The following is a 20,576-nucleotide window of genomic DNA, read 5'->3' as shown; positions in this document are numbered from 1 at the left end:
CATAAAAATTGAACTTCAAATGACACAAAAATTAAACACATATGAAACATTCTCAAACATAATTTAACGATATAGTTTGTTATTTATTTGCTGGACAAGATCACAACGATGTCCTCGAGCTATGACTCTAGGCCAGTGGAGAGGAAGCAGTTCCGTTAAAGATGCCAAAATATTCTTATTCTCTTTCGTCGAGAAGGGGAAGGAACAAGGATCTTCTCGACTGTTCCATTGTTCAGACGAGTAGTTCTACATCTTTCAAGTAGCAGTGTAGCACTGCTACACTCGCTGAATCTTCGCTCAAGATATCTTGTGCACTCCCGCTAACTACTTTATTTTTTATTTTTTCGAAATCCCGAGCTCGAAGTGGATTTTAGATAGCCAAACGGTAGTCAGAAATATGAAACACTGATTTTAAGTGAACGATTACTGTATAGTGAATTTAAGTGAACGATTACTGTATATACTGTTTCCCAAGGAAAATAATCATACACATTTTTATGCTTCCACAATTATGGCATTTATTTATTCACAATATTTTCGATAGAATACATCCATAAAGGGAAAATGTGATGTAGCTGGACTCAATAAATCCACGATAAAACACACCGCTCCAGCCATACCCTCATATAAACTTAACGGTCGATCGGGAGTACGCGCAGCCTTCACGAAAATATCTGAGTCGAGAAACTCCATGAACTTGCCTGCTCTATACAGGTAAACATTTTCTCCAGTTAAACGGAACATCAATAGAAAAGCGTATCCGTTTCCAGATATTCCATGACAAATGCCTGGTCCTTTGCGTAACAATCCTTCTCGCCATATGGACTCTGCACACTTGCGGCATCCAGCTAGATACTTTTCTTCCTTGAAAACCAGATAGGCTTTGGCTAGCATATATATAGCTCCGGAACATCCATGACACCAATGGATCAAATTTTTGTTCGAGTTTAATAATCTGGTAGGAAAATTTCCATTCTCATCTTGAATTCCAAGAAAATAGTCAACAGATGCTTTAATATCGGAATAATCCTGTTCCTTGGTATCATTTACTGCAAACCATGGCGATTCAAGTAGCATGTGTAAAATTGAGCAGAGTCCATGAGCAGCTCCGAGATAGTCGCTTCCGTGGTATTCGTACATCAGAGGAAATGATAGATTTCTCGAACGAGAATATGTGCGACCACGCTTCATTAAAATCTCACAAATATCTTCAATTGTGTTGTTTGATATTGGTTTGAATGGTAGAATTTGATTGAGCCAATACGCTCCGCTCAAATAGCCGGCTCTTCCCACAAGCACCTCATCATCGGTATAGCTATTTGACATGCATACAACATGACCTTTACGAAAATCCATAATATCTTGAGAAACACTGTTTCTTTTGTCTAGATCATGTGAAATGACTGCGGACACCGCCGAAATACCAGCATTTCCACAAAGAAACGCCGCTCTGCTTTCGTCATCCTTTCGCTTGGCAGCCGATATCTCCTTTGCTCGTTTTATGTACCAAGATGCGTGTTCCAAGCAAGGAAATAAACCCTTGAAGTCATCAGACCGACTTAATTTCCAAAACATAAATGCGATGCCTATAAGTAAAATTCTGGAAAAAAGGAATACACTAAAATGGAACAATACCTGCTTCGCCAACATACAAGTCATCCCGAAGTTTGTAATTGCTTTTCTTTGAACCAGCCAAAATTTTTGCAACATAATCTTTCACCAAACGAATCGCAACATCTTTATGAATTAAATCCAACAACTCAGGTCCATATTTAATAGAGTTGTAGTCCTCGAAACGATTTACGAAGAATCTATCAGACATTATCAGACATTAAATGGATGTGTATATTTTTATGATTATTATGAATTTGGTATTCCGACCGTGTTTATTTTTGTTATCAATAGTTTTGATTTGTACCACGATATCTTAAGCACGGTGGGCCAATATATCGATACCGGGCATCTTGAAGGTCCATTGTGTTTTGTTTGTAAACGCTTATTGGCGATCTAACGTACAAATCTACACCTAGGCGGCGCTGCGGTGAAAGTGATGATGGTTTTAAATTTTGCCATGTGAGCTTATGGAAGGTTTGTAGTTCTTTCCACAAATTATAATGTTATAATCATAAAAGAATATTTGATTGCGATGAGTTTGTAAGAAATTTAATTCTGCGCTATTTTATATATAACATGTTATTTATTTACCTCTTTCAGTAGTGAAAACTATAAAAATGTTGACAATGGTTGAATTAAAGAAGGAAATTAGAGAGCACAATCAAACACAAGTAGAAAAATGCACGATTCCTGCATGTGAGAACTACCTTGGAAAGCCCGGAAGTAAAATATACGTGATTTGTTTTTGAGTTTTAGGTTACATTAGCATCATTTTCTTAGTTCAAAAACAAAATCCAGATGTCACACCGATCGTTTACGTTTTGCGTTAGATCGCCAATTGACGAATTTACGTTCGATTTACAACCAGATGGCGCAGCGAGTAAAATGAGGATGTTTTGTTTTTTTTGGTATGAAATTCGTTCAAATTTTCTAGAAAAATCTGAATTTATCTTCAAATTTCCCGTTTTCATGTATTCTTTCCACGCTGAAAAGGTTAGAAAATCATCATTTTACAATGTGCTATGTATATTACGAGGAATGGCTTGTTATAAGTATTGTAACTTTAATTTTTTTCAACTAAGTAAACGATCAATAGGGTGTTTTGCGCTAAAAATACTGCAAATCCTTCTCATATCGTCCCCTACATAATCAATTATATCAGCCAATTTGATATGATATCGATTTCATCGCAATTATCCATGGTATCAATAATCGGTATGCATTATCGAACTTAAAATTTTCGAAGATTATCTATGACTTTGGTCAATTCGCGTGTTGAAACCATCATAAATATACAAAACTCCAACCTTCTTACCATATACTGATGACATTCAATGGCTGAAATTAATCTAAATTGAAATAAAATGAATAATCGCCACCGAAACTTGCTTTTCAGTGTGTAAAATAAACATACACCCTCACTTTTGTGGTTCTGAGCTCTAATGTAGATGTCGCATGACCTGATTCAGCTTTGCGTAAGTTCGTCAATTACGATTGGCGATCTAACGCAAAACGTAAACGATCGGTGAGACATCTGGATTTTGTTTTTGAACTAAGAAAATAATGCTAATGTAACCTAAAACTCAAAAACAAATTACGTATATTTTACTTCCGGGCTTTCCAAGGTAGTTCTCACATGCAGGAATCGTACATTTTTCTACTTGTGTTTGATTGTGCTCTCGAATTTCCTTCTTTAATTCAACCATTGTCAACATTTTTACAGTTTTCACTACAGAAAGAGGTAAATAAATAACATGTTATATATAAAATTGCGCAGAATTAAATTTCTTACAAATGGGTATTGGCGATCTAACGTACAAATCTGCACCTAGGCGGCGCTGCGGTGAAAGTGATGATGGTTTTAAATTTTGCAATGTGAGTTTATGGAAGGTTTGTAGTTCTTTCCATAAATTACAATGTTATAATCATAAAAGATTATTTGATTGCGATGAGTTTGGAAGAAATTTAATTCTGCGCAATTTTATATACACCACTTTCAGTAGTAAAAACTGTATAAATATTAACAATGTATAAATCAAAAAAGGAAATTTGAGAGCATAATCAAAAACAAGTCGAAAAATGCATGGTTCCTGCATGTGAGAATTCACACAACATATCTCGAAACCAGGGAAGCGTTTTTTTTCGTTTTTGAGTTATGATTTTTCAAAGTTAGCCGATGGTCCAACAAATATTTTTTCACATTTTTCCACTACAAAAAATTATAACTTTTAATCTACTGGACCGATTCAGAGGATCAACATATCAAATTAAAGCCAATGAGCTTGTCTTGTTTGAAAATATATTACACTGTGAATAAAAAGGGATTTTGTTTTTATAACTTACATCATTTCGGGACCAAGGGCGCCATATTTTTTTATATTTTTTCCTGAAAGCTGAGGTTTTTTCACATAATATATCCGAATGCCAGAGAGGTGTTATTTTTCGTTTTTAATTTATGATTTTTCAAAGTTAACATGTTTTCAGTTTTCGTTGAACAGGGTCGTTCAATTTTGAGCGATTGAAACAAGTTTTCCTGGCCAATAAATAAAAAAAACATCTTTCGTAGATCTTTTATCTTTTGAATAATGTTATTTCACTACCATTCGTTCATCCGGTAGGAGAGATATAAACGCTCAAAACCTTGTATTCCGATCGAAACCCTCTCGCTTCCGCGACTTTGAATTTACACCCCAGTACAGAAATTAAAGATGTAGTATGACGAAATGATGAACATAAAAAACCAAGAAAGATTCTATAACATGAACTTTTCCATAGTGAGCAGTTTTGTTAGATAATACCATAAGTAATAATAATGTTTTTTTTTCATTACAATATATTTGTCATGGTCATGGGTGTCACCCGTCTAAGGGTGACATATCTGGTGACGACACCGAACTTGCGAAGTAATTCATTCTCAATCAGATGAGGAGGCAGTTTGGAATCGTAAAAACTTTAATGGCAATTTATATTTGATGTTTTTTAAATGCTTGATGTACGTGATTCTCATCTTTACTCAACTATTTGCTATGATTTTCGTAGTATCTCCTCTGAAACTCTTAATTATATTATAAAATCATTATCAAACACAATTTTGGTTCAAGATTGTTAGATTAACATGATCTTCCACCTCTTGCAAAAAACATTTTAATCTATTCCATAGAACACTAAGTTAATACGAAGGAGTTCTCATTCATTTTTATTTTACAAGGGTATTTATTCCACCTGAAATCTATTATCATGTTCGCTTTACAAGAGCGGAACGCGAAGCTCAATGCCGTCGAAGAGAATGATGTTGTAACGGAATAATATTCAAGAATTTAAACTTTCTTGCATGAAAAACGAAATGGATGTGTCTGACAGCTGAAAACAGATTTCAGTTGGGAAGTACAGTAGAACCCCGATTATCCGCCGATAACGAAAATCGCGGATAATGCAATAAAGGACTAAAAATGAATTCCAAACACGAACAAAAAAAAATTCATCATGAAAACTATGTTTTATCAATACAAAAATCATTAAACTGTCAATCTAGAAGGTCGCGTACACCAATAGTCAAATATTGTTAAAGCCATGATCAAAACATAAGTGCATGAGGCTATCACTCACTGACAATTTCCGGGAAGGCCTATTGATTTACTATGGAACTCGCTGTCGCGCATAATCTGCTCGCGGATAATCGAGGTTCCACTGTATATGAGAATATGAGACAAATTTGGATATTCGATCGGGCGTCACTATCAGGCATCTCATCCTTTCTATTGATAAATACGGATTAATTACATTCCCTTTTATTTCGTTCGGCCAGTGACATGAGATGACTCATACACATTTTACATAAAAATTAAACTTCAAATGACACAAAAATTAAACACATATGAAACATTCTCAAACATAATTTAACGATATAGTTTGTTATTTATTTGCTGAACCAGATCACAACGATGTCCTCGAGCTATGACTCTAGGCCAGTGGAGAGGAAGCCGTTCCGTTAAAGATGCCAAAATATTCTTATTCTCTTTCGTCGAGAAGAGGAAGGAACAAGGATCTTCTCGGCTGATCCATTGTTCAGACGAGTAGTTCTACATCTTTCAAGTAGCAGTGTAGCACTGCTACTCTCGCTGAATCTTCGCTCAAGATATCTTGTGCATCTTGTGCACTCCCGCTAACTTCTTTATTTTTTATTGGTTCGAAATCCCGTCACTGTCAGGCATCTCATCCTGGTTCGAAAATGGCGTCACTATCAGGCATCTCATCCTTTCTATCGATAAATACGGATTAATTACATTTCCCTTTATTTCGTTCGGCCAGTGACATGAGATGACTCAAGTCACGGTGTAACTATAGATTGTCACTTAGGTTTGAAGTCGTGTGCTCATAATTTATCGACTCGGGTATAACAAAGGAGCTGAAAAGTAAGGTGGTTTAAAATAAAGCGAGAACCTTGACTATCTAATAGCGAATTTGTTTTTAAAACTGAGTCAGTGCCAAACTGACTCTGTAATAAAAAAACGTTTTCAGTTTCACGAATGTGGTGGTTTGTTGGTGCGCATTATATAGTCTGATTTGTTTATATTTGCGACGACAAATGTACAGTGTCGACGTCTGGTGGCGATATTAATGCTTGGAAGGTAAATTATTCTCTATCAGATCAGAAGGGCCAAGTGCAGTGTAAAAATATAAAAGTTTGAATGAAAATTTTTACTTCATATTGTTTGAATATCTAACACATGTAGTTCTGACACTCACTTAACCATTTGTCGATACATTTCCTGTTTGTTTCACAAATAATTACTATTATAATATAAAATCATCATTAGACACAGTTTTCGTTCAATATGTTTCTGTAATATCGGAAAAACCCTCTTATTTCATCACATAAAACAAATATTCGATACGTTAAAGTAAATTTTCAATCATAATTTTGATTTTGAAAGCAGGTTTATTCCACCTGAATATCCATAATTATTTTCGCCTCCCAATGAAAGCACACGTAGCTCAATGCCGTTTATTCGAATATACTCTTCAAAATCAGAATCCGAATTGGATTACGATTCCAATAATACAAAAGCAAAAGTAGCAGATTTTCCATCTTCATGGTGAATAAAAAAACGTTTTGACAGCAGTTAGTGCGGCACTGGGGTTGAAACTGAACAAAAACGAATTCGCTATAACGTCATTCGCCGCGCTTGTTGGTTGGGATACTTTGGGATAGAGATGCTGCTGTGGCCGAGCTTTTAGCATCACACAATATTATTCCGGGATTTCGATTTACATTCTGGCCGAGGAATTTTTAGTCAAAGGAATTTCTTTCGACTTGCACTGAGGTCACGCGTATTCGTGTAGAATACATCCAGGGTGTTTAATTTGGCATCGAAATCTCAACAAAGTACTAATGTAAAAATTACGCAAGTAATACTACGTTAAGACGGCGAACTAGGAACTTGAGTGTCATTGAAAAAGAAGAAGAAGAAAAAGGAATAAAGAAGCTCACCCCTTGACCAAAGTGTCTATATTTATACTAAAGGTGTGACCATGTCGTCAATAAGTGCACGAGGGGAAACGGTATAAATATACAGAGGACTGTGGAAAGGAGTTTGACTGCAAATAGAAATATCTAAATTTTTCGTTTTTAGTTGCCCCCTTTGTAATAAACAGGAGAATAAGTTGAAATGTAAATTCACAATAGAAGTACGAATAGATTCAAGAATTGAGTGTGTGGGGTTATCAAAATTGTAATAATTTCCTTATAATATATGTCATCCTTCTAATCTCGAGTCCACCGCGAGTAATCGGTCTCCCACATTACTAACCATTGGTTTAAGAAAATAGTTTATATATATATATATATATATATATATATATATATATAGTTTTAAAAATATATTTAAGAATTCGGCTCCTTTAAACTTATGTAACTGAGCCTGTAAAAATAAACGAATTTATATAAAAAAAATTGTTTATTTGATTGTCGATTAATCGTGAGGTCATTTTTAAATATTCGATTCATTCGAATAATTGCCTTTCAGTATTCAATTAATCGAGCGAATATTTATTTCTTGTAATCAAAAAGAACAGACATTTATAATAATAAAAATATGATGTTTTAATTTTAAAAGTTACATTAAATTTGTAATAAACATGGTGCAGAACAATGGTTTTTGAATGAAATGGTAATTCAGTATATTGATAAATTTACCATTGCATGATTTTTGAGGACGATTGAAAAAAGAGCACACCATGAAAATGATGCACAATATTTTTATTGTACCAACATAATTTTTTTCTGTTCAAAATTACCTGTTCTTCGAATTTTGTTGAAATAGCTGATTTGTTTGAATAATTCGGCTTGGTCCCTATAGCCACTAGTTCGAAAGAATTATATTTATAGGATCATTGACTTCTGGTATGGTATACAGTCCTTGGCACTTTGAATTTAAATACTACTATTTTAGAACGGGAGCTGAGACCACTTTCAAGTCCGCATTTTATTCCTGCAGACCCTGAATTCTTCTACTCGATCATATTCGACGAATACGTCATCGTTTAGCGTATCGTATTAGTTGGTACGAAGGGGACGTGTATCACTTTTCACCACTTTCGGTCTGAGACACCGACGCGAGTATAGGAGTAACTATTTTGGACAAGTGACTTTTTTCCTATTTTAGAATATTGTTCATTGAAATGTATAAATTAATGTCAGTGGCGTGGAATATTTATTGAATATTATGCATAATACCATTGTCGGACTATTCTTATATGATGTTAGTCCTTTTTGTCACCGGATTGAACGGATTCATATGTTATTCGTCGATATATTCGTCGTTAGATTCATACGTACAAAAGTAAAGTACAAATGTTTGACATTCGTGTAGTTGTTCACTAAATACAATGGTCACACTTATACATACTTGTGAAAGAATTGCACTTGCGGAAGATTTGTAAACTGTAAATTATAAATTAATCGGTGGTTATTTTTACAATTACAGCTACGGGATTTCTTTTCTATGATATATGAGCTGAACAATGTCAACGATAAAACAAGTCGCAGGAAGTTCCTAGAAATCCTTTTATATTATTTTTTTTATGCACCATAAAAAACAGGCATTAGGTTTTTGTTAATCCAGAACACAGAAACAAAGAATATTATATATAGGAAAACTTGAAATTCCAGAACCCTTATCATCTGGTAACTATCTGGAAGGTCGTTATACATTATTCTCTTCAAAAAAAAAGACCCAAAAACACGCTACAACTGTATGAAATGTAAAAAATATGCTTGTCTCGAGTTGTCATGCAGTTATGGTATGTTCTGATTCTATTACTAATGAATCCTAAATCGATAAATACGTTTTTATGTTATTTCATAGCTTATTGTACTTTCAAGAATTATATTCAGTTGCTTACTTTCAATTAATAACAGGAAACAAGTCGAATTTCGTTATTTGTGTCGAAGTATAAAAAATTACTATGTTTTGAAGAGGCTGAATTAGATGAATATTATAACTGAAAGAATATGAAGCAAACATATTTTCTGGACACTTTTCAATCAATTATACCCTCTTCTTCAAATAAATACCAATAAAGCTAAAAAAATATTCACTAGCAATATTACAGAGAAGTTCATCTTTCAGTCTGACACCGTGCGCGAGTATGTTTTATGATTTTGCACGCCAGTACAGGAGGTTTAAACAAATTCTGCACTGTATTTTTTGAATATAAAATTTAATTTTTTTCATTAATCGCGATTACTTTGATAATTATTCGATGTATTCATATTTTTATTTTTCATTATTCGATACAAAATTACTTGATCAAAATTGTAGATATTCGATTATTTGAATCAATCGAACGATTAACCGACATCTCTAACTGCAAAACGCGGGAAAAATGTTTCCATCACCAACCGATACCGAGAGTCGGTTGTTCTCGTGAGCTGAAACATAGAATAAGATAGAGTATATTACAAACCAAGCTCTAACCGTAAGACTTGCATTTTAATTTTTTAATGCTCTCATTGCCACCAAAACAATTCCACACAAAAAAGCAAAAAAAAATATTGCTAATCGTTTACATACAAAATCCATGATGGCTGAAAGGTCTTTCTCATAAGTCGCGGTACCATATTGTATTTATCGTGCCCTTGACTAGAATTTCTGGCATCCCCAGATAATTTCTGATAGTGGTATTAAAAATTTGTAGCAGCCCCTAGATATATAAACGTCACGTAATTCCCTTGATTTTATGTCAACTATTTTCCAGGGGTATGACTAAAACGTCAAATCCCTCATATTGCCAATGTACCCAATATTGCTGCGGTTTACTGACATTTTGGTTCTGACAATTACTGTTGTTTACAACACGGTCCGGTTGTATAGTTAAATAGTGACTAACTTTAAACACCATGTTGAATCTGAACACCTCCATGTGAAACCGAAATATGAAAATCGCTTATGCAGTTAGAAATAAAGCAGCGCAATTTCCGCGATTTCAACCCTCGCAAATGGTATGTTGATAAACAAACGACGCCATATTGATTTTGACTTTGGGTAGCCTATATTCAATTGATGTCTAACCCCTGCTATTTTCACAAGACAAACGATTTTTTGGATTATGATTAAATGATTAGCGTGTTGAAGCGAGAATCGAAGTATTTAACATTTAGATTTTCGGAAGATGCTCCCGACAATTGAATAGAAGACGTAAAATAAAGAATCTACTGAGCAAAAATGGATGCCGCCAACGTCGATGAACAAAAACCAGTCGGGACGAAAGGAAACAGTGTTGGAAAAACTGAAGAAAAAACGAGCAAAACAAATGACGAATCTAGGGGACCGAATGTGATTGAAAAGGAACAAAAAAACGTGAAGGCTTCCGATCAAAAATCAGAAACTAAAAATCAAGACAAAACCGACAAGAGTAAAAGCTCTAGTATTTGCAGATCAAATGAAAATGGTTCGAGTAATAGTAAATCAGCGGCTGATAAAGCTAATGAAACAGCTAAAACTGATTCTCTAAAACCGAATAAGGGAGACCCAGATGCTAGAGAAGACAGGAATCGGAATAAATCAGGGTCGAAAGGTAGAACGACAAGAAAGAAATCCAGAACCCCGTCCAGAGGCAGTGTTAGCAGAAGTAGACGGCAAGAGACAGTGGTTCGAGAACATTCAAAAGGACGTCGTGGTCGTTCGCGAACACCTGTACGACGAAGAACGCGATCTCCCGTTTCGCGATATTATCGAGAACCAAGACGATGGAGTCCCAAAAGGCGTTCGAGGAGTCCCAGATACAGGAGATCTCCTGGAAGAACTTCGGCAAAACCTTCCGCTACTAAAGTATTGATCGCTAAGAAAAATTTTCTGGATGAATTAGCTGTACAATTTGCTCAGGAAGGAAAAGAGTTTCCTGAGTTGGAACAGTACAGATGCGAGATAAATAAAAAGTTCGTCTCTTATCCCGTCAGGGATAGATTTTCCGTACAGGCACAGGAACATCCGTTCGAGGAGGCGGTCAATATACCACCTATGTTCACGAATGCATCTCAGATGGAGATGCCTGCAAACAATGCTGTGGTGTTAACTGATCCGTATAATGCATATTCATACAGCTTTCCAGGCCCGATACCTAATGATGCATCCTTTCTTCCACCTGCAATGTACACATGTGATACAACTCAGCCGTTTGTTGATTCCCAGGAATCCTTTATGCCGGTAAATATATATATATATACATATGTACATTTATATATTTGAAAAAATGTCGAATTCAGCATCATTCATATTCTTAAAACAATAAAAATTCACGTAATTACTTTAGCAGCAGCAGCAGTTGTCCCAACCACAACAAATTCCGTCGACAAAACAAGAGTCTATCCCTGATATGGGTAAGTACACACCATAGCAATGTAAATTTTGTATTATGATGCTATCAGTTCCATTATTTTCTTACGGAAGCCAGTGTGCAATTGCACAACATGCAAATCATTAGAGGGGAGCAGAGAATGTGTTCATCTTGTTATTGTAGAATATATATTTAAACAATCATATGTAATAAGAGGTTGTAAGTATATCGAAATATTGTTTATAATTATTCGAAGAGCATTATTTCGTTGACCAACCGGTGACGATTTTATGACTATTTGTGAATGCGAATTGAAAACCATTTTTTCTCCTTTGGCAGAATGATCAGGGACATTGGCAGTAATTAAGGGGGAAACCGGTGAGGAAATCGAAAAGATCGAATTTTTGTTTTTTTGCTTTTTTAGGAAACTTATGCCTTCAGGAATGTTGTTCTAAAAGGATTTTTCGATATTTGATTTCATTGGAAAGTTATAGCTAAAAATATGAAGTCAACTCGAGGGATGTAGTATTGCTGTACGAATTTTTAAACGCGTTTTTTTCGAAACCATGTTTTTTCAACTAGTGGTATCGATATCTCAGGACCTACTCGACCGATTTGACTGAATTTTTTTATCAGCATGTAAAAATGAATGATCTAAAGCGTTACATAGCCGTTTTTCGATATTTCATTTTTTTCGATTTTTTTATTAACTTCTAAACAGTGATTTTTCATAAAAAATTAACTCATTTTTAACAAAGATGACCGTCATTTTGGCAATTTTTCGAATTTTCAAAGACACCTATGTAACTCTTTAGGGGTATTATCTTAAAGTTACAAATATTCACCCCGTTGCAGAATCGATACCACCAGCAATGTATCTATTTTCAGACAGCATCTACATACCCAGCTTTCAACAGCGTAATAAACATTATTCGTTCACTCAAAAAATAGAAAATACATCTTAAGATATACCTTAAACAATAACCAAAATACCCGACTTCACTTTATTCCCAACATACAAAAAAAAAAAATCACGAAAATTAAATATTTTTCGACCTTCTAGACAGTCCTCCCACCCCCCTTAAGTAAAATTCAGAATGAATTGCACGCAGAAGTGATGCATTTCTGAATGATGATTCCACTTAAGTTTAACCACGATTCAAACAGGTGGAAAAGCGTGGTATACAAATTACGTAACGCTAAAAATGCGGGTTTTGGTCAGGCCAAGTTTATAGATTCAAAAAAAATCGATCAGTGGTGATGGAAATTTTGATTGGTAGTGATCACCATCTTTGGGATCCCGGATTACATTCCACTTGCAACCTAACGATAGTGGCTTCGAGCAAAGCGAAAAGTCTAGTTCACTTGGCTCTAACAGGAGGTTTAGGTACACTTGTTGTTTCCCCAGGGCTTAAAACGGTCATATTGAAAATCATATATCAACAATGAACGGTTGTCGTGATACTGTTGAGAGTTGAAGTCTCCCAAGAACAACCGTGGCTAAGGAAGGAGTAGGCACATGTGAGCATGTTGCTTGCGGCTAACCGCAACTCTCGGAGGTCAATACACGGTTCGATCCCTCCAATAAGTGGAAAGCGAGACCATTTTAAGAAGAAACCAAATATCGGATAAAACAAAAATATCACAATTTGAAGTGAAGGTGGGAGAAGCCATTGTAGTAGTATAGGTAAAACCACGTGTAAAATCGGGGTAATAGTGTTTGTGAGAGAAGAGCCATTTGTTTCGTTTGTTTTGGTGTTTGTACGTAAATATATCAATTCACTTATCAGACTGAAAAAAATAACAATTCAATACTAAAGTAAAATGTATGAACGATGTGTTCCGATGAACAGTTACAAATATAAATATATGTAACAGGTGTAATTGCATATGAAGTCAAATTTTGATTATACGCGAGCGTAACATGAGCAAATTTATAACCCATACGAATTGGGGCTCTTTTGGTATTAACAAGTTCTTCCGCACAGTAACTCGATGTTGATAATTCCTTAATATTTTCCTTCGTTGATCGTATTGTTTTCACATTATCACGTTGGAGAACCTTAACCCTTCTTTTCGTTGGCCGAGGCATTTTGATTGAATGTAATACTTTTCCGTTTACTATTTTTGAAAGCATAGGCAGTGTTCCGGGCTCTGCAACACAATTTTCTTAACCAATGTTAAGATTGCTAAAACTTACATTATAGACCCATTAAACGTAGAAATAATAATTATATTGATATTAACACCAGCTCAAAAGTTTTGTTGCCGCAGTTTGCTGCGGTTGTGACATTCAAAATTTATGTAAAAGTATAAGCTTCCATTGAACACTGTCCGAAAAAAATATTCGTATCACTGTAGTGGACGAAATATAAATTTGGGCTAAACATCACAAAATTTATAATTAAAAAGTTATAAAAAAGTGTGATTAAAAAGGAATAAAAGTAGGGTAGTGTGGAAAAATATTTACGAAATCGAAACCATATCAAAACAATTTATCACTAAGAGCATATAAATAAACAATATTTATTGAAAACATTCAGTCCTTTTCAATTGCTGAACAAAATTTGCTATCATACAAACTGATTGAACAATAGACCGTTTGCAGGTTGATTTTACTTCGTACTCTTTTGCAAACAGAAGTAAAGCACTCAGTTCGTTGTATGAGAAAGAACAAAGAACATTTATGGCAATACTGCAATACGATTCGTTCAAAATAGATATCAGCTATATTTAGAAAATCAAATTCAAAATTCCGTCGAGTTTCATTATGGTGCCTTCAACTTCAGCGGTACCACACAATTCAACGTCGAGTAAGTTGTTTATTCTCGGTTTGATACATGTATTTGAATATTCTCTTTTAACCAAAGAAACCGGATTAGAAAGACAACAAATCTATTAAACAATTTTTTTTCCAATCCATTTATTTGTAAGGCTCAATCGCATAAGCTTTGCGGAGCCGCTAATTCAAGTTTTGTTTATACAAAGTTTCAACTAATTGCTATTTTTGGTAGGATTCGACCAAATACTCGCGGTTTACTCGAGGTTAAAAGGGCAACAATTTCTGTGGGACAGGACAGGTTAAGGATTAGGATAAGGAGTACCGTTGTCTCAACAGAGGGTTTCCACACGCACTGTAGCATTGTGCATAATGACCAGGGATATCATCTGGTGTTCGACTAACTGTCGAGGGTGGGCGACGGTGAGATGAGAGTATCTATTAAACAATGAAGTATTAAAAATCACCTGACCAGATGAAAATACCAGCGAAAGGATTTTTCCTGCTGATAAGTGTAATTAATTCCAAATTTCGCTCATAGAAATAATTGAGAAAATACTAATCATGGTATGATCAACTTCTCACCTCCACAGATCCAATAGTAAACACATTTTGAAAAGGAGATAAGCAATTGTACAAAACTTCTACATGGAGCAATATTTCTATTGAAGGATACAATTGTTGGATCAGGAAAAGATGATTATGAATCTGATGGCAGTTATGAAGAAGAAGAAGAAGAAAAAGAAAAAGAAGAGGATTATTGTTTTGATTTGTTTTTTGTATTGTATTAATTTGTAATCTAAAAATACCTATTATATATATAGCAAACTTTGTTTCATTTGAGTATGTAAAAGTACGTAAAATATACTGCGTAGAAGAGGGTGCCGTAAAATCCCAAAAAATTGGATAACGTGCTTTATGAGGCCGTCCAAATAAGAAATGGATACAATATTCTTGTTCAGCGTCCCATAATTATGTAAATACCATGTTTTTTTTTCGTATTTAACGACACTTTTTTGCTTGGTCAGCTTTTTTTACAAGAAATGCTCGGAATGGAAAAAAAAAGTTCACTGCTGCAAAGAAAAATCATCACTAGTATATAAATGGAACGATAATGGAACGGAGACTTGAACAGTTGCGTCTGGCTACTTGAAGCAATCGAAAACGAATGAATGTTTTTGTTGCTGAGCAATATTTTCAGATTGGTTCCATATAAGATAGTAAACTTTTTCTGTATTCGAAGAATGTTTTTCAAATTATAGGATAAACCAAACCATTATTATTCAACATTTCTATATTCATCTCTCTTAACATAGAGCAATTGTTACAATACATGTTTTAATGTATAACCCTTTTCATGTATTCAGGATCGCATTCCTTTTATTCGTCTGATAAAGCAGAAAAAAGTAAAGGTAAACATAAAAGTTATAACAAATTCCATCAGAACTATAGCTGCATTTCTTCACTCTATTTTCTAGTACTAATTCGTATAACTCAAGCTGTTCAAATACTCGAAGATTTGGACCAATCGATCATCAGGTCTGCAAAATTCATGTATCGCGCTCCCACTATGTATAATAATGCGAACCAAGATCGTTCACCAATGTGCAGCTTGATGAATCCTTCGTTTTCATTCACCAATCAATCAGGTGGAAATACTGATCCTTTTGCGAATATGCCGCGGAAGCTTAAACAGATTACCACCAAGCTTGGTCTAGACGAGGGAATCATATCTGAACAAATTTTCAAGCGCCATCGAACTGGTAAGCCTCAGAACCATCGACTAGAATTCCAAGAGGACAAAAAGCGTCAACCGATGGCGATATTGCCAAAATCGTTACCTGCAAGCCAAACTATGCTACTGCAGAAAAAGACCCAATCGAGTCAAAGTGCTTGTGTTGAATGTGTGAAACGCAAAGCGCAATTCGGGAAAAATAATGACAAAAAGAGTGTTCGCACTGCCAATTCGGCGGTACAAACAAATCCTTTGCCGAAAGAAACAGTCACTGAATTCGGTTCAATAACTGAGTTGACACCGAATCAAGTACGTGCTGTCAGTGAGTTGATTAAGTACATAAAATTGACCGCCACTAGTGGAACCCTCAACGAAATGCGCGATTCTATGCGGGAGGATCAAGTGTACAATCTCAACAGAGACCTCCGTAGTGCTTATAAATACTTCGATGAGATGGTTGAGGGTAGAAACGAAACCGCCGATATCCTTGATACGACCAACCAAGGCGATAATTTATCAGATGAAGCTGATGGTGATGATAAAATGAAAGATTGCGATGGCAATCCTATCGATGAATATGAAGAATTTCACCGGAATTTTTGTGAAAGTGAAGAGGAGGACATGCCCGGATCATCAAAATCGCAAAGCACATCAAACCAGCATCAGTATATGCCTCAAGGTTCGATTAATAGTAGATACAGCCAGTTTGAACGGGATCGTCAGATACCATATGGCAACAACGTTGGCGGCGTTGGTAATGGGAATCAATTTCATCCGAACGCAGGCAGGACTCTAGCAAACAAACGAGGAAATCAGCGCGGTGGGCAGTCTTTCAACAACTTCAGCTCGGAAGTCATGCAACCCAGTATATATAATAGAAGAAATTAAATTTCTATTGTTAGTATGATAAGTTTTAGTTAATAAAACTATTGCATTAACGATGTGAACTTTTGGAATAAACATTAATGGTAACACCGTAATTTATCAAAAGCATATGATTTTATTGCTATTCTATATCAACAACATTCAACCGAAATAACAGTTTGGTAATTGTAAGATCGATTCCTAAGGAAAAATATCGATTTCGTTACAAGGCACCATAGTTTGGATCTTCAGAAGGATCACATGGACAGCAATTCAAGGATCATCACTGCACAATAACCTGAAGTATCCCGATGGATCGTCCCGTAATGGCCCAAAAACTGTGAGAACGTTCGAACCAAATCAGAATTACAAATGTATTTAGAAATTAGAGGAATCAATAAAATTGTAAGGTTACTGAAATAAAATGATGTAGTATTTCTCACAAATGAGTAAAAACATATTTTTACCATATACTATTGTAATGCAAACTTTTGATTTTGGAAAGAAAACGTCGACAATTATCTGTGTTATCTAATCATTATTAAGTGATGAGGATGAAGAAGCAACACGGTAGATAGCATCGGATTTGAAGAAACATTTCAAACCAACTATCAAGCATCTTTCCTTGCTAACTATTTTACTTACGTAGATACACTTCTTTTTTTTGCATAACTGACTAGGTCTATCTAGTACTATCCTTACATAAGTTTGGTGCCCAAAATGCGTTTTGGTGTATCGTTCATAGTATTACCGGAAGCTCATGTGTTGTAATCTCATCGGCTAAACATCCATTAGAACTCGTGGAAGAGCTATACACCATAATAAGACCTTCCAAAATTGTAGACCAGATATTCTCAAAAGCTAAGCGGAGTGTGAACGTGCTGAACTACGCATTGTGTTTAGCGACATCATATGAAACTAGATCAGTACAAATGAACCAGCATTGGATCAGACTTGAGGAAGAAGCAGAGGAATGTCATGCACTTACTGTTAAGAAATAGGATAAGATAAAATAAAATATCTCAATAAATGAACATGGCATATTTGAAAATTTGAATACTGGAAGCACTTTCAATTAACATTTATATTCATGCAGATTCTCCTCAAGAGCCCCAGTAGACTGCAGACTTTTTGTCGGTCGATAATTCGGTCGGGTTGGCCTACTAGCGTGAAAACCGACTAACTGAATCGGTGTAATGTGCTCACATACAGTAATCATTTGGTAACTGAACCAGAAAGGATACCAATTATCGACATTCGCTTTGTAACTGGACCGGCATGTGAAACGTCAAATCAAATCGAGATGAACTCCAATGAATTTTGGTGTTTGATTAGTGTTGATCTTGAAAATGGATATGGTTCTCACTAGAAGTTTCGCATTGAGTACAATAGGTATGATATATAATTTGGGGAAAATATTTTTCTGTAGTTTAATCAATTTTTTTGTCAAGCGAAAATGATTTCAGTTTTTATAACATCTCAAATTACATTCGAATGCCCTCACAAATTGAATATGGCGACATTTGTTTACGAAATTCTGCTTTTCAACTGGACCAAAGCCTAGTTAACGTTCGCAAAGCAGTCCAGTTAAACCAGGTTCAGTTATCGAATGATTACTGTGCATATCTCTATGTACTGATTGAAGTGCGCTACACATACAGCGTCACCGTCACCGTCCCGTCAATTATTCTCTTGGACTTATTTTGCCGACGTCAAATTTGCCGGTGATTGTGTATGTGAATGCTACCATACGATTTCCATGGGAGAATATTTGACATTTCATTCCTTTACGTTGACTTTACGGCGACGGGACGTTGTATGTGTAGCGCACTTAAGATGCCGACCAAACTGTCGGCCGATAAACGCTCTGCAGTATGCGGAGCCTTATTTATCACATTTCACATCACATTTATATTGCAAATAGTCAGGTTCATGACATAAATTTATTTTGACTGATCAGCAAAAACCGATAATAATTTGCAGACGAAGTACATACGACCATAGCGACTAGAAAGAAGCCCTATTTTTCTGACAATCAGAAAATGGAAGGAATTTCAAACGAAATATTGGATTTCTACGTATCCGCAGATTTTTCCCATTGTCCTTCAATGAACACGAGAAAGTAATGCATATTAAAAAACTTTGTACTTGCTTTTTAGACAATTCATAGTTATTGAAAAGATGAGCGAATATATCATTATATTTTGTTCAGACAGAGTGAACCAAGTGTCAGAGAGTAAAGAAAATGTAATTACTAAACTTTTCATTAACTGCAAGTACCCTTCCTCAAAATCACGCCAACCCGTTTGTAGTCGAAACATATTGTTTTAGAAAATCAAGAATTTTATTTGAAAATACATACGAATTGATTATAAATGGTAAGTAAAACACTGTTTCAAGCCATAAAACCGTTTTGTTTTATTGTATAAATTAAGTGGAGGAAGTTCTACTGAATAAATGATAAGATGGCATCAACGCAAACTGCAATACGTGAAATGTTGGTGGCAATATAGTTGCCACCTGCCCGTCTAGCGGTATACACTTGTTGGTAAAAATGTATATTTCAATCTTTGACGTTAGTTTCAATAAATATAACTAATAAAACTCATGATCAGACTCAGCAGGTCCTAAATAATTCATATGTATTGAAAACTTCAACAAATTGACTGTTTTTCAATGGCTTTCCGGGAAATTTGCTCTTGCTGCTATAAATTAGGAGTTGCTAACACAAAAATAGCTCCAAAATTAATAGTTTTTTATGTTGCTGGCATGTTGCTAGATATCAGAACTAGTTACCACATAAGAAAAAAAAATCGTTGATGGCAATATAGTTGCCACTACCCGTAAAAGAACCCTCGAACCAAATGTTTCTTGATGCGCTCTCCATTTAACCCGCATCAAGAGCGTTTGCACAATATCAGCGTCGGCCCCAGCTCCCAAAGATACTTATTGTATAAATAGAAAATAGTCAGCAATTCGACTAGAAAGTGGTCACATTTCGTAAAACATCCGAAAACAAGCCGTATATATACTTAGTTTCTTATTTTGTAATTGTCAGTTCCAGTCAGTCAGCGCTTTTCTACCAAAAAGCTCAACGTCGGCCTCTAGGGACCGACGTGGGGCTCAACGTGTTAAGCAACAATTCCAAAATAGATTACCGAAGTACTCGGTACAGTCGGAAGACCTGTCAGCGATGACACCGTCCGGAAAATAGTAAACATGAACTATCTGGGAGACCATGTTGCCCGTAAAAGCCTCTCATCTAAAATATGATTATGAATGAATGACTGGAGTTTGTTACAAGGTTTTCTATACGGATGCGTTTTCTATACGGATCAATCCCTTCTTATTGGATAGATGAGTGTGGAGGAAACTAGGATCGGTGTTCGAAATTCAGCATTTGGTTCCCATGGTAACACAAGTCGGCGACAGTCAGCTGATATATGGTACAAGGGTGACTTCATCGATTCGGCGATGGACAAGTTAGCTCACTTGAACATCCTCAAGCGTAACCCGCGGTCTTCTGTGCACAAATTTGGCCACCGTCTTGATTACTATTTTCAACAGGATAATGATCCCGAGCGTCGTGCGGAAGTGGCTGCATATCCCCAATCAACTCAAAACACCTCCGCAATCACCGGACTTGAATTCTATTGAGCATCTATGGTGGGAATCCAAGAACCGTCTGAAGAATGACAATCTAAGGAACAAAGCGGAACTTAAGACCGCGATTGAGGAGATCTGGAA

The 20,576-nt window shown here is 35.5% G+C and overlaps 2 protein-coding genes across 3 annotated transcripts; one reads left to right on the top strand and one right to left on the bottom strand.

Moving 5' to 3' along the window:
- Positions 1-492: 492 nt before the first annotated feature.
- LOC129777467 (lanC-like protein 3 homolog) lies at positions 493-1,932 on the bottom strand. Its single transcript, XM_055783735.1, has 2 exons — positions 1,636-1,932; positions 493-1,586 (listed from the first exon to the last, which is right to left on the bottom strand). The coding sequence occupies exons 1-2, from the start codon at positions 1,820-1,822 to the stop codon at positions 523-525; spliced, it is 1,251 nt and encodes a 416-aa protein (XP_055639710.1). The 5' UTR covers positions 1,823-1,932; the 3' UTR covers positions 493-522.
- Positions 1,933-10,174: 8,242 nt separating this feature from the next.
- Positions 10,175-17,201, top strand: LOC129776127 (uncharacterized). 2 transcript variants are annotated; one of them, XM_055781561.1, is made up of 4 exons: positions 10,175-11,321; positions 11,431-11,494; positions 15,598-15,642; positions 15,709-17,201. In XM_055781561.1, the coding sequence occupies exons 1-4, from the start codon at positions 10,341-10,343 to the stop codon at positions 16,851-16,853; spliced, it is 2,235 nt and encodes a 744-aa protein (XP_055637536.1). In that variant the 5' UTR covers positions 10,175-10,340; the 3' UTR covers positions 16,854-17,201. The 2 variants fall into 2 exon arrangements, with proteins under 2 accessions (XP_055637536.1, XP_055637535.1); XM_055781560.1 differs by having other exon boundaries at positions 11,428-11,494.
- The last annotated feature ends 3,375 nt before the right edge of the window (positions 17,202-20,576 follow it).

This window comes from Toxorhynchites rutilus, chromosome 3 (genome assembly GCF_029784135.1).
Source record: "Toxorhynchites rutilus septentrionalis strain SRP chromosome 3, ASM2978413v1, whole genome shotgun sequence".
In the NCBI taxonomy this organism is placed as follows: domain Eukaryota; kingdom Metazoa; phylum Arthropoda; class Insecta; order Diptera; family Culicidae; genus Toxorhynchites; species Toxorhynchites rutilus.
Note: the sequence above shows the minus strand (reverse complement) of the source record. Positions and strands in the feature narration are given on the sequence as shown.

Excerpts from the sequence above, each read along its gene's own strand:
- LOC129777467 (XM_055783735.1), bottom strand. The coding sequence starts at position 1,822 with ATGTCTGATAGATTCTTCGTAAATCGTTTCGAGGACTACAACTCTATT. Across the intron at positions 1,587-1,635 it reads CTTGTATGTTGGCGAAGCAG|GCATCGCATTTATGTTTTGG; the intron begins GTATTGTTCCAT and ends TTTTACTTATAG.
- LOC129776127 (XM_055781560.1), top strand. The coding sequence starts at position 10,341 with ATGGATGCCGCCAACGTCGATGAACAAAAACCAGTCGGGACGAAAGGA. Across the intron at positions 11,322-11,427 it reads CCCAGGAATCCTTTATGCCG|CAGCAGCAGCAGTTGTCCCA; the intron begins GTAAATATATAT and ends TAATTACTTTAG. Across the intron at positions 11,495-15,597 it reads AGAGTCTATCCCTGATATGG|GATCGCATTCCTTTTATTCG; the intron begins GTAAGTACACAC and ends TCATGTATTCAG.